Source organism: Struthio camelus, chromosome 16, assembly GCF_040807025.1.
Source record: "Struthio camelus isolate bStrCam1 chromosome 16, bStrCam1.hap1, whole genome shotgun sequence".
Lineage (NCBI taxonomy): Eukaryota > Metazoa > Chordata > Aves > Struthioniformes > Struthionidae > Struthio > Struthio camelus.
This window is the reverse complement of record NC_090957.1, coordinates 22,624,983-22,639,573: the sequence shown is the minus strand read 5'-3', so window position 1 is coordinate 22,639,573 and position 14,591 is coordinate 22,624,983. Positions and strand designations below refer to the sequence as shown.

Genomic DNA, 14,591 nt, shown 5'->3' with positions numbered 1-14,591 from the left:
GCCTTTAAGGGCTGACCACAATACAGTTTTGGGGATATTTACATTGCTCAACTTCCAGGATTATACTTAAAGCTCTCTAAACTATCAAGGGAGAGGCACTAGAACATGTCTTCTGGGGAGAAGCTGCCTCAATCCATGGGCTCTATGAGGGGTTAAGTTCCTATCTTTGGCACCCAGTAAGATACCCACAGAGGAATAATACAAGCCTCCTCCCGCCTTGATTTTCAATGAACCGTTCCATTTTGTCATTCAGCACTATGCCATACATGCACCTGTAGATACATCCTAAGACCGCTCAATTCTCTTTACCGTTCACTTTGCCGGAAAACATCTCATCTAAGACCAAAATCATCCTTTTTCCCCTGGAACACTATCTCTGCTTTTTATTTTGTATGTGCGTCCGTTTGCGCATGTATGCACATGCAGTTATGCACACGTGCATTTCTTTGTTCCTCATAAGATTTCCTGAATCTGTAACAAGAGTTACTTACTTGACACTGCGTCTGGTATTTCTTTGTTGACCGTCCAACAATGTAGATTTGGGATGGTGACAGAGGCAAAACATTGTATACAGAAATATCTTTCATGGAACCATATGCAGCACAGATTTTGATGTGGCACTGAAACAAGGCAAATATTACTTCCACTGTGAATGCGCTGAGTACCAAACACTGTATACTACAAGGATGACGCTTGTTTTGCAGTGAACCAGCAGGCTAGCTCACTATTAACAATGTAATTCTGTAAACCACAGAAACCTAAATCTGCCTGCCTGCAGGCCAGAACAGCTAAGTATATGTCCACACACAGGAAAGAACAGGCAGTTCATTTATTCATTCGTAATACCACATGCCAGGAGGCCCCCTTTGGATGTTTTACCAACCTTCTTTGTTCCTTAAAAAGTGGGAAAAGGAACGAGGAACGGCAAAAATACTTTGTAATGGCCAGTGAGATTTAATGTTCAAAAGGAAGGGTGATCTAACTTCACTGAACGACATTCTCTGGAAAAGGTTTTAAATATATAAACAGGTTTTTGTACCTCTTGCATGAGATTCCGGAGAAAAATAGTCTTTTGTCGCAGTGGGTCATGAACAAGCCCATCTGAGAAGAAGATCATCCCTTGTGGAAAGTTGTGTTGAGACAACCAGGAAACCACACGCTGTTTTTGCATATCTGGACGGCCAGTGATATAGATAATCAGATATCCCAGATCCTGCCAATGCCTGTCAGAAGCAGCAGATAAATTACATATGTACAGAAAGAGAAATAATAATCACAGGACAGGTCAGTATTTTCTTTGCTCAGCACAGACCCAGTTAGGAGAAGTCAGACATGATCCCTCAACAAGCGGAAAACAGCATGCCCAAGTCTCTGCTTCTACTGAGAAATTAGGTAATAATTTCTACATCTTGAGAGACAAGGAGGAAAGCAAGAGACAGTGTCATACAATGCAGTTATATAAAACATGAGAGCCGTTTAAAAATGTATTTAGAATAGTCTCTGCTGCAGCTCAAGTCCTGCTACCTTTGAAATCCACAGCAAGATTCACTTCCATTTCAGCTGCAGGTAGTGGAAACCCTTGAAACCCTTGACACCCCTCCATCCCAATGCAACTTCCAAAATGACATTTCTATTTCTTTGCCCAGTGCAGTGTTAACAGACATGCAAGGGTGGATTAAAAGGCTCCCCCTCAGCACACTACTATTTTTTTTTGCCCTCCAGAAAAAAAAAAGCAACCTCTTATACGCACGGTACTTGATATTTTTCAAGTAGAAGTATGTCCTTATTTGAAGTTAGTCAAACATAAAATACACTCTTTGTTAATCACAGTAACAAATGGAGTCATTATTAATTCACTGCACATACGCTAAGGCCATACTCCCAAGAGGCCTTTTTATATAACATAAAGCATAAATTTAAAACTAAATCATGTCACTTTAAGATTCCTCTGAAAATCAGGCATGCCTAATGTCCAAGCAAATACAGAAATGCATATGGAAAAAAGCTCAGCCTTAAAAGACTTCTGTTTTTTAGTAAACAATTTGTTCTGTCCTCTTTCTTCCCATTATGTTCAAACAGGTAAGTCAGAGATTTTTTAAAAAGAGAACCGTACAAACCTCACTCACCTGACAACATCAACTGCCCCAGCTCGGACTTTGGGGTCACTTCCCATGATTGAAACACTTGCTGCAAACGAACCATCAATGCTGAACACCACACATTCCATTCCTCGGGGAAGCACAGTCAGGTAACTTGCAGCACTGCTCTGGTCCCCTCTGGAGAGTCAAAGTAATAAATATTTTTTAAAAACAAAAAAAATCGGAATGTATTTTCAACATATTCTGGTTAAAATCTGAAATGAGATCTGTCTGGATCTACAGCTTCAAAAATCTCTGTCAAATAGGGCTTCTGATTTCAGTCCTACATGGGGTGATTAAAGCTTTCGCTTCTTGTAGGAAATAGCTTTCCAACAAGAACTGTGGAAGCTGACTTCACCGAGCAATAACACTTGTATGACTGCATTAAAGAATTTCAAGAAAAACACACCACATCCTAAGAACCAAAACTTTCTATTTTTCTATCTATACACACACACAGAGTATATGACTGCTATATATATACGCACATACATTTAGAAATCAGCTACAATTTTTTTCCGGCAGTCTACAATTACTGCCAAATTATTTGAAATTACAAGGAAAGAACTGATATACACCTTTTAATGGAATGTGCTTACAGCTGGGTAATTCTAGCATTACCCATCCTTCTATGCCTGCAAATTGCAACGGGAATGCCAATCCAGAAAAGTAAAACCAAATAAAACAACCCCTCTTCCTGCCAAACCCAAAGAGAAGTACAACCATAGATGGCTTTTCTCATGTAAAGGCAAACATAAAGGATTTAAAATGCAATCTTCTGTTCATGACTTATTCCTCTCAAGGGGGCTGGACATTAGGATATTAAAACAGCACAAAGTGACTGAAAGTTCGTACCATCCCATGACCTCATGTTACCTAAAAACTGTGATCTGAAGGCTGCACCTTCCTTTCTTTAAAATGAAAATTATTGTACTATCCACGAATCAATAGCTGGTGATGCAGCTTCTTACAATATGTGTGTATCACATCACAGCTTCATGGACAAAGGATGATTTCTTTCATCCCAGTCTGAAACTTATTCCTGCCGTCTACAGCCTATGGGCTGGGTAACATCACATTCTGTTTCAATTAAATTCATCATATGGATTTTGCCTCCAAAGTAGGAATCCAGCGAAAGCTGTAAGCTGCTTGCTAAGTGGGTAGGAAATTAAACTCTAAGACACAATACTAAACTAAATTTTTACACTAAAGTAAGGTGAATTTTTATTAAACATAAGATTTTTTAAAAGCACAGCCACTCCAGTCCTGCACCTAGGCTGACAAATCTTATTTCACACATTTTCACTCTCTCTGTTTGACTTGACTTAATAAAGAGCTTTTTAAGAATTGCTGGAGAGTCAGGAAAGTTGAATGCTTTCACTTCAATGAATTGCTTCTTTAAGGTGCTGCGTTTTTTCAGTTTAGAATAAGTGTGGTGCTGAGCAGAGAATTAAAGTGACTCCTTCAACCGGCCTGACATCAATAAACGAACAGCTGTTGAGAGCAAGGCAGTACCTTCACTGTTCATTTCAACAAGAAAAGCCTGTCACCAGTCTGAAGAATGCAGAGCCATACCCTGCAGCAGTCTTTTTCCCACTGAGCAGGCTCTGACTTAACTCAAATCATACACTCTTGCTGTAGGAGGACTGATTATGGTCCTCCAATCCTCTGTGTTATGCAAGGCCAAGCGTCACTAAATTGAATTGCACTAAGGATTTATGTTGCGGTGGAGATCAGACCCATTGAGCTGGACACCTCCAAAGTGGCAGGTTAAAACACGATCACTGCTTGAACTCTAAGCTGACACAGTGAAAGGATGGAGAAAAGATACCTCAAATTGTTACTGGGAAACTGAAGCACAAAGAAATTAAGTCATTTGCCCAAGTCTGTTGCATAACCTAGAACTGACTCTAAATCCCTTCCCCTACCTTCAATCTTACACACCTCGGTGTTCTCCTGATCACAACAGCCCACCACAGCTGTAGTTCCAGCTTGGAACTATTACCTGACCACCATTTTGATAGGATACACGCCAACTCTGAGCCTCTTCTGTTTGGGTATGCTGTAGGATATTCGGCCACTGCTGTTGGATATCTCTGTGTCAAAATACACCCACCTACCCGAAGATGGCTCAGTCATTATGAAGATGTCAACCTGCAAAAACGACAAAACAGTCATCAGATCTGATAGTAGGTAGCACATCCCCTATTCACAGGGCCTGCCATAGCCTGGATGACATTAGTATCTCCAACTGGGGCTTGTACTAAAAGCCTACAAGGAAACTTCAAGGACTCTTAGAATTCAGTAAAGTCTTCATAGAGCGTCCTAATAATTGGAAAATGCTCCCTAAGCCAGAGTATGAGAGTTTACTATAGGCTTGAACAGTTAAAACACACAGCTTAGCACTGCAGGGGTCAAGAGGGCACAGAGCTCTCTCAAGACTCAAAAGTAGGAAAAAGATCATTTTGGCTTGTGTGTGCATGTTACAGTTTTGCATTCTAAATCAACAAAATGGAAAATTCATTTGTTTATTAATAAAATGAAATCATTCTCAAATCATAAATTTAAACCATAATCTTCCTCAAACTTGCCTTCAAATGAAAAACTTAAACTTATCAAGTTTTTTTTTTTTTTTTTTTTAAACAAAAGGCTTCAACATGCTTTTCTTCAAATGAAATATTTTACCAAAATTAACAAAAAATGTATGGCATACTTTGCCCTGAATTGGCACTTTTTAGGAATAAATAAATCAGTAAATCTGAGGGAGGTACCTGTTGAGTTCTCCTTCTGGACTCAATTTGTACCAGATGTATGCATAAAAGGTATTTGAACTTCTTTAATGTTCAACGCTCAGCCAGATACTCTACAAGATTGGACAGCGGCTTCTGAGATCAGGCTCTTTAAGTGGATATTCTTGTTAAATCTGCAGATGTGCTTCTCTTGGACATAATAATATTGTGTGACATTGGGATGTAACTATAAACAACAGTAAAATTGTTATGAATTGATGAAGTTCGGAACTAAAGTTTTCCTGGATGAATTTTGGTGCGAAGGAAGAAAAGTCCAGTATTTCTGAATCAGAAGTGTTACCAAGATCAAACAATCTGTTTCCTCCTTTCCTCTGCTTTTTAACTGCAAAGTGAATTCACAGTTTTAATACAGAGGCATACCAACTGGCTCCTTAAAGTCTTGGATAGTAGAGCAAGAGAAAGCTTTACTCTGTATCCTAACTGGATTCCCAAATTTCAAATGCACCTTTAGCAAAAGGAAGGTAAATAAAAATATTTTTATGTTTTGTTAACAGATATGGAGGAAAAAAAAAATCTCACTTCCTTACAACCTGCAAAGGAATCCAAGATCTAACCAGGAACAGAAGTATTTTCCTTTTGTGAATCACACTTTTGGCTTTGTTTTATTCAATCATTCTGTTCTTACCTTCTATTTTTCCCCTTTAATAAATTTTCTCAAGTCAAGGTGAGATCTTTTGTACCATTACAATGGGGGAGATTCAAACAAATAGCTTTCAAGTTTGCATTGTGCATTCTGAAACATCTTAGCAATAACTATCATTCCAGGTCAACTTTTTTTTTTTTTTTTTTCTTCTGCTATAGTAATGTAAAAGCTACTAGAACAATATGATGCTGACTGCGGTCATTGAACTGTTTTGTATCAGTTTTCCCTCACCACAAGAAGAGATCATGAAATGTAGTCTTTTTTATAAAGTCACACAAAATCTTTGAAGGGAAAGCACAGAAGTGTAAAAACAAAAAATAGATTTTCATTAGATTTGAAATCCCACGAAATTAGAATGAGAATTAATGTTAATTCATTATTGAAATTGGAATTTTCCTCAATGCAATATTTAGTAATAATCTTAGCCTTTCTAGTTAGCAATTTCTTCCAAGGGATTTTAAAGACAGGATTCTATGCAACACCACAGGGAATATGAATATGCTTTCTCACTGCAGAAACACAAGCCTCTCTGCTCTTCTCTATTTTTCTGAAATAGGAATGCAACTTCAAGGCAATGAACCGGCACACAATAACCTGTGTAGGGTTAAGTGTGTAATGCTCAGTGTGTAACGGGGAATTAAAGCCCAGAGAGACACCTTTGGCCTCAGGAAAAGCACTGGAATATATCTTCAATATAGTTCGCATTTGTACATTGAAATGCTAAGGTTCAAGGAGAATCTCCTGCCTGCTGAGGACAGCACTGCAAAGTGACAGAGCAGTTTAGGCTCTCCTGTCAGAAACAAGTACTTCAAGATCTGCACAAATCTGCAGGCCACACTGTTGACTGACACCAAATCTTCCCTGCTCTAATCCCCACTCCATTTCAAATCAACATAAGGATTTCAAGTGACCTTTTGTTCCCTTTATTTCCCCTTTATTCTCACAGAGGAGATAAGATGGGAGGGGGAAGGCATTTTCTGGGACAGAGTCAATGGTTTTGTGGTAACAGTTGTTTCTACTTATTTTTGCACCGCACCAGGTACAACAGAGTACCCAACTTCAATCACAGGCATTGCTAGGATATAAGCACAAATAATCCATGCCAGGGATTTCACTGCATAGACAGCTTGGATCTGCATTTTTCCCAACTGCGGATCCAACTGAAGACTTTTAATACACTCCAATTGATTTAACTGACATTTTGAACTTACATGTGAGAAATGGCATAAATAGGAAATTATCAAGCCCTGGAACCACACAGTTTAAATGTTCATACAGCCACTACATGCCAGAAGACTCTTATTAAGTGAATATAACATGATCAGAGTGAAGAAGGGCTGAGAAAGCTAATAAAGAGCTGTGATTAAAATCTTCATCTAAATCAGAGAAAAAAAATGTGATCTTAACCTGCATGTAAACTCAAGTAATGAGGTTGCTTTAAGTTTCTTATGAACCCAGTGGCACAAGATTGAAGCAATGATGGTCTTAAAAATGTAACTGTAACCTATGCTGACAGTTAAATTCTTATCAGCACAAAGTATTCCGAGTTCTGCAATAGAACCTTAGAAGCAGCACACTGCTTATATGTTTCAAGTCAACACAGACTGAGGCAGCTGACGCAGCTTCTGTGAACGTAGAGGAGTTCCCTCGCACAAACTGAGAGATCTGTCTTTCTACATGTCACTCAACTTCGCTATGGCTGAGGCTGAAAGTGAGGTCCCTGCTAGGAATGGCAACAATTCAGTGGAATTGGAAAGGGGTAGTCTGGACTATCACCCCAAAGGAAATCACTGAGTGAGGTTTCCAAACACGTCATGTAGTAAGATTCTGAAGGATTCTTGACTTTTTTTTTTTTTTTAAAGTATCTCCAGAAACTCAGCAAATGAAGAAAAGAACAATCATTTCATGCTCATGATGCGGGTAGAAAGTGAGAAAGTAAAGACTGATCTCAAAAGCAAGAGCATTACTGTGACTGAATGCAATAGGTCTAGCCGGCAAGTACTCATCCAACATGTTAACTCTAATATCCTATGGACAGGAGCGTGAATACATCAAAAATAGTCAGATTGTCTCTAATGCATGCCGCCATGATCCTTTAAGTTTTTCATACAAGAACACCATTTCCTGCTTAGCAATATGAAAAAGACAGGGCAGCCGGAGCCTTTCCAGAGCCAGTTCCTTAACCAGTGTCAAAGGAGACAGAGCACAAAGCAGGTTTACTTAAAGCTGTTATTAAGAGTCATTACCTAAGTGCAGATGGCTCTAAAAGCAGACTGTCCAAGGTTAAAGTGCAAGCAGGAGGCTGTGATTCCTAGTCTATGATTCCATTCATCTCAGCCGCTCCTTGACCCCACAGCCAGTGACAGAGCTGGGGTTGCTATCTGTTGCTTTTGAATGACTCCTGATACCAACAAAACCTTTTGTTTTCCCTGATGAAGCATCACATATTGCAAATGGAAAGTTTCTAACTCACTTTAAAAATGAACCTACAAATATGCAGAAGAACGTTTTTTATACAAGCTTCTTTAAATACAGCTGTGTCACACACTGCAATTACATTCCGTTGCAGGCATTTTCTGCTAAATAAGACCGCATGATTCATGAGAGTATGAGCGAGCTGCAGGATTTCTAGGCAAGCCAGCTGACCCCAGTCATTTCAGATTTCAGACACTGGTGCATCTCTGCTGGTGTCCTGACAACAGTAAGCACCAGTTCCAGTTTTATCCACAGATCTCACCACACTCTTCAGAGGTATCATGGTAAGTATAATTTCAAAGACGGAGAAAACAAAACACAAACCCTGAACACAGAGTTAAATAATTGGCAGAATGATACATTACACCTCCTGCCATCATTCAAGTGACCATCACTCTTCTCTGCTGACAAGAGCATCTCCTCACCATCAGCTAAGGCCATCAGAGACATGGTTTCAGAAATAACCATCCCGTTGTTTTTTTGCTAGCAAAGACATCTTGATACTCCAAAGGAGGCTGTACTGTCAGCAGGCCCCAGTCCCTAGAGGGAACAGGTTAGTGCTGCCCCTCAGCAAAATGGCCAAGCAAAGCCTCCATGCTTCAGTTTTACCCCAAGCTCAGCGGCACTGCTCTGCCAATTTCCACAAAGCGCTCTTCCCTCACAAAAATCCTTAAAGTCTCAGTGAATATGAACAAATGAATTCACTTCCACTTAATGTCTGTCTGTGTTAGTTTGAAGCCTGGCTATTGCAGGTGGCTTTTGGAGTACAGATGGTTCCAACTGTGTCACATTACTATTTCAATTGTGAAATTAATCTTTCCTCTCCCGTGTGTATGAAAAGACAGCAGCCACCTAACCTCTAGAATCCCCATTCCTTTATTTAGATAGCTTACTTGAGAGGAGGACATACATTGTTCTTTTAGTGGTTTTCCAACCGCTACAGAATTAGTTTTTCCTCCTTCTTCAAAAAGTTAATACTATCTCCAGTAGGTGGTGCAATCAGATGGCAGGTTCAGAAATCACTACACAGTATACTCATCGTTAACCAGAGAAGATGGCCAGCATCATATAAGAAGGATGATAGCTGGGAAAAAGGCCACCAATCAGGAGAGCCCAATTACCACACAGTTTTGTTGAAGTGAAAGGGGTGGCATACCTCCCCTCACTGTAAGGCTTTCTCTGATATTATGTGTGTGCTACACTCAACAACTATTTCTAGTAAAAGTTGGTTGAGAAAAATAAGGAAACAGAAGACTCAGGCTTTACCTTTTCACCCGTTAAAGCTACCATGTCCAGAGGCCCATACATAAAGCGCCCAACCAGTACCTGAGGACCATCTTCTGCTGCAATTACATCATTAGCTCGGTGATTGGCAGTCACATTCTGAAATGAAAGCAAAAGGGAGGGAAGGGCAGTTTTTGCTTTTGTAGAGTGGCTACTATCTCTACTTTCTCACTATGAACAGCGATGCAGTCACAGTCTTGGACAGTGTGTTTGAGCTACATCTCAGCGCATCTGTAGAGCATCTAGCAAAACTGGGTTCCCAGTTCAGCTGGAGCCATGATCCCAGTAATGGTGAGTTCCTGAATACAGGTTCTAGTGAAAATGCTCAATATGACCAAATAAGAGAGCACTTTTAAGAAATACCAGTTATCTTTCACTACAAGTGTTGCTGCAGATTCACATGGTTTTGTGCAAGACACACTCATGAGGTACTTTTGCATGTTTTAAATAGCCATAATTTTTCATGCTAAAAAGCAAGCAATCCTTCCCCCAAGAAGGTTTTAGCTGATGACACCACTGGAGGAGTACTTCCAACTTGGCACTGCTTTCAGACCGAGCATAAATTTTGGCATAGACTGGATACGAGCTTTTGCTGATGACCATGTTTAATCCTGGTGCATACTTATGCCCTGGAGCAAAATGTATTCATACCAGCATTTACAGTAATGCTTAATACTTGCATTTAAATGCATTTAAAATTAGCACGGCTATTTTACTAAGAAAAAGGTCAGGATTTCAGCTAGTTTCCAACACAAATTTTCTCATGGCTTTTATTTATTTATTTATTTTTTATTAAACAAGTCCCTAGAAATCATAAGAGGCTGAATTTGGTATTTCTGGCTGACATGGCATTTGTAGAACGAAGAAAATAAATATTTGTCTTAGGTTATGAACTCACGTAGCATATAAGAAAATAGAAGGAGAACCTCTTGCTCAACTGAAACGTAGGGCCCTTCTGTTATTTAGAGAAAGAAACATACTTTCTCCCAACATGTCATGGTAAACCAATAATAAATTGTTCCAATTCCCTAACTCTTAGTTTGTTTGCCTCTGGGTTGCGTTTAGCAGTTTTTAGCTCTTCAGTTATCTTCAGTTATGTAAAATTCACACTGTGGGAGACTGGACTCAATTTAAGTTGCTGCAAAACCCAAGTTCTATAGCTGCCATGGGTATTCAGATTTATACCTACTCTCAACTTGACATGTGTCCTTTTGCGTAGCCATTTCTCTCGTGGATTGGATGGGCTTAGTGTTGCTGGATCCAGGCTGTCATCTTCCTTGAAATTTACATTTTCATACCTCATCACCTGAAATGATACCAACGTTCTAATAGAACAGCACATGGCCTGGGGAGTCCTGTACTTGGCTAAGAAAGGGGAAGTGCAGTTGAAAGTTGATTCAGAGCTGATAGCACAAGCGGAGTACGAAGAGATACAGGCCATATATTCACATTAAGTATTGGCCAACATAGTGAAAGCAAGTCATATCTCTATACAGTTAACCTCAAAAACTTATCAAACAGCTTTTCCACTCACAACAGAGCCTGCAAATTCTTTTACATTCAAATCCTCCCCTGAATCACATAAATCCAGAGAAAATGTTGAGAACATTAGGATGGAATCAAGTGACAGTCACACAGTCCGCTTGTGATCTGCACAGCATCCAAAAGTCAGTAAGGCAGCTTAAGACCAAAGTAGTACTTGTTAATGTCCTTTATAGGGCAGAGGTCAGCTTCCTGACTCCATCCGTATTCATTTTCTACACATACATCCAAGAAGAATGGTTCTTTCTGCCTTTCAGATCTTGCCATTGTAGCAGGGAATAGGCTCAGGATTCAGCCTGTGGCTGCTAATATCCCATAAGGGGACTGGAATTTGTGAACATGCAGAATCATATAGGCTACACTCTTTCTTATGATCTAAATAGCATGCACTTACCAAGAAACTTCTATTGCCTCCTCAGATTTCTAGGGACAACCCACAGACTTCAGTAACACGGTGCTTGTGGTTTCATCAACTAATGGGATCAGGGATAGCACAAGGCTACTCCAGTTTGAACGAGAAATAGCTTACCCTGTCTCTTTCACAAACTAACAGAAAATGACTCAAGTTGAACAGTTTGCTTTCCATCCTGAAGCTTTCTCTCCTGGGTTTTCCATGCTGGTTGCCAAATCTAGAACAGTGGCCTGGAATCCTTTAGAAAGCTGTCTCATATGAAGTCCCCTGAGTAAAAACCTGTTGCATTCAGCCTTAGCAAAGCAATTAGCTTGCTATGTGTCACAGTCGTGCTGAGGTGAGGGTGTTTTTTTAATAAACTGGCATAAATCCCATTCACTGTAGGGCATGTGCAGAAAATACACATGCCCAGAGGGCATACATTAACCTCAATCCCAGTAGAGGCAGAATGTCCAGCCAATGCTAGAGTTAACCAGTTCTTTACGTTGTGCTGTAACCTCACATATTGCTTTAGAGGCATGTTCCAAACACTTGAAGGCTCACTGAATTATAAAAGCTGAAACACACACGTAAGCCTACATAAGACACAATATAACTTGATGCGGATGCAAGGAGAATAAGGAGAATAAAGCATGAATGATTGCTTATAGACAAGCGGGCTTAGGGAGCTGTTTGAAAGGGGAGCTGCAAGAATGCTCTGACACATTCAAGGTAAAAAAAAAAAAAAAAAAAATCCTGAGAGAAGAGGAGATGACAGGAAACATAAGAGAGCTGCAAAGGAATAAGAGAAGTCTGAATGCAGATTATCTAGGGTCCTTGAAGTGAAGAAAAAAAAGGGGGGGGGGGAAATTTGCATCCTGTCACTTCCAGTAGAAGTCTCTCATCTACTTTGGGATGAGCAACAAATAAGATTCCTGTTCTGAAGATTATACTGGTTCACGAAAAAATTCTTCAGTAATGTTTGCTTTGTAGTGATTGGGGTGACACTAGTTATAAAAAAGTTTATTTAAATTAGCTTTTAAAATTCTGCAGTGGAAAAGCAGTAACTGCTTAATGACTGGAATCATTTATTCTAAAGGGTGCTCTGAAAGGACAGTTAGAGGTTGAAGGGGACTTAGCATTTCATCAAGTAAAAGTAGCAATCAAAAACTCTGCAAGTGGTCTAGTTACCAACCAGATCCTCTGCTGCACATTCCACTCTCAGACGCTGAGTAAAACTGTACAGCATGATTCTAGTCCTTTCTTTTAACTACTCATCATCGCTGTCCATTCAGTATGGGAGCTCTCTTCTCACTCAGCAGCAGTTTTGGGCTGGAGGAAATTCAGCCACTGAGCTTCCATTCCCAGGAGCTACCAGCTGAGCCTCCAGGCAATTAACGCCACTGACAGCACCACTGGGAACAGGAGACAGAGGGAGCAAATGCTTGGAGACCAGCTGAAAGGAGCTGTAGGAGAGGCAGGCACACTGGCATTTTCAAAATTGATTGAATGAACTAAAGTCACTGCAGTTTTCTGCATTACTTTTTTGCCACGTGTCAGGCAGTAGCTGTTTTATTATTCACTGGAAGTAAAAATATACTAATCCTTTGGTTAATCCAAATTAAACTGCATATGATGGGCTTTTTCAGGGTCACTTTGGGTTCTGCACTTATCCTGCAGGTTTCACACAAATGACACTAAGTTGTTTCCACACCAGGTGAGATTTTTCAGTCACACCAATTTCTCCAGAGGTACAAGCACTGCATTATTCCTAGTTACTGAGAGCAGCTGTCTAAACGCTGGAACAGCAGGGAAAACAGAGATCCATAATATGCCTCAGAAATCAATTCTGAGGAGACAGCACAAGCAATGCCTCTAAAGAGTCTAGCATATTTACAGGGGAGAATGCTAAGCAACAGTCTTCTCTTATGCACTTCTGTTTCAGTCTCCTTATTTTTCTTATTCCCTCCACTGTTAACAGCAGCTTGGAAAACTCTTAAGTACCATGGGTAGAACTGGAACACAAGGCATAGTGGAGAGGGAAAAACCTACTGTATTTATCTTTCCAAATCCAACTCACAATCCACTCTGAGGCCCTGGTTCAGGAAAGCACATAAGCCTGCACTTTAGACACCAGCCTCATTCACTTTCAACAAGATTGAAGGATGTACTCCAAAGCCAGTATGCACTCAAAGGCAGCACTGAGTACAGCCCTCTTTCAGGAAGGCATCTCTAATCTCAGTATAATCAGTAAGTTCATTACAAGGTGCCAATACAACTCTTTGTTATCTATAGATAGAGCTTGCCTATTGGATGTCTCTAGAGGTTAATTTATGTATTTGTATTGTCCATACAACGTGCTGTCCATAAATTCCCTGTGTGAGACTCTCATTTTAAGTATTAGCTGAATATCTAAATTCCTGAGGCAGGTCTGAAGGTGTCACACCATCCAAAAGATGACTGTCATACCGAGCTATACAGATGCCTCTTGACTTGATTTTCTCAAGGGAGCGGTATTTTAAAATTGTTGTCAGACCTTAGCTAATCATTTGCTATTTAGTAGGGACATAAGTAATAAAGCAAACTGGAAATAGCCTATTTCTTCAAAAAGACAAGAGGAAACAAACACATAATACAGGGTCATACTGATCTGGGGTTCAGGAGGAAGCAGTAAGGTGTGCATGACAATGCATTGTTCCCAATCACAGAAACCAACAGGACACCAGCCAGCAGTGCTAATGGGGGACTGCTGTGCCTTTCACCTCTCCAGTAAATCCACATCTGTCATTCCTACATCAAGGTCTATGTGATGCAGCCACAGGCAGCTATCTAACTGAACCAAAGATTAAAACACTTATCACTCTTGGAAGATGCACTCAGCAAAAACAATATTATTTGTTGCAGAGAGAGAGAAGGAGAAATCAATGACCTGTCTCAAAATGAATGCCACGACGTCTGTTGATTCCCAGTAGCTGGTGTGGAAGAGATGCGGCAGGGCCACAGTTGGAAATGCTGTCAGTACATCTGGACAGTACAAGGCATAATCTATTCGTTTTGTTCCCCACCACTTGGCAGTAACTACAAAAAAAAAAAAAAATTACATTTCTAAAAGATACCTTCTTAATAAGTCTCTCGCTGTCTTTCACTTTAGGCTAGTTAGTTGAATGAAGTCTTCTACTTTTTTAATCCTGAAATTCAGGTTCTATTAAAGGTATCAAACAAACACAAAAGTACTGTTTTCACTGACTGCATCATCACTTAAATGTCTGCAGCCTACCCAGTCCTAATGGATTCAAATTTTGGGAAGC

General features: G+C 40.0%; 1 protein-coding gene across 16 annotated transcripts in view; it reads right to left on the bottom strand.

The window, feature by feature from the left end:
• Window positions 1-14,591, bottom strand: part of PITPNM3 (PITPNM family member 3) — a 163,666-nt gene that overhangs the window by 6,625 nt on the left and 142,450 nt on the right. For all 16 annotated transcript variants that reach the window (XM_068910126.1, XM_068910131.1, XM_068910127.1 and 13 more), the window contains 7 exons: window positions 14,213-14,361; window positions 10,540-10,656; window positions 9,333-9,449; window positions 4,144-4,292; window positions 2,127-2,276; window positions 1,040-1,223; window positions 492-620 (listed from right to left, as the gene is read on the bottom strand). In XM_068910126.1, the coding sequence (XP_068766227.1) occupies window positions 492-620; window positions 1,040-1,223; window positions 2,127-2,276; window positions 4,144-4,292; window positions 9,333-9,449; window positions 10,540-10,656; window positions 14,213-14,361 (995 nt within the window). The remainder of the gene's footprint in view (window positions 1-491; window positions 621-1,039; window positions 1,224-2,126; window positions 2,277-4,143; window positions 4,293-9,332; window positions 9,450-10,539; window positions 10,657-14,212; window positions 14,362-14,591) is intronic.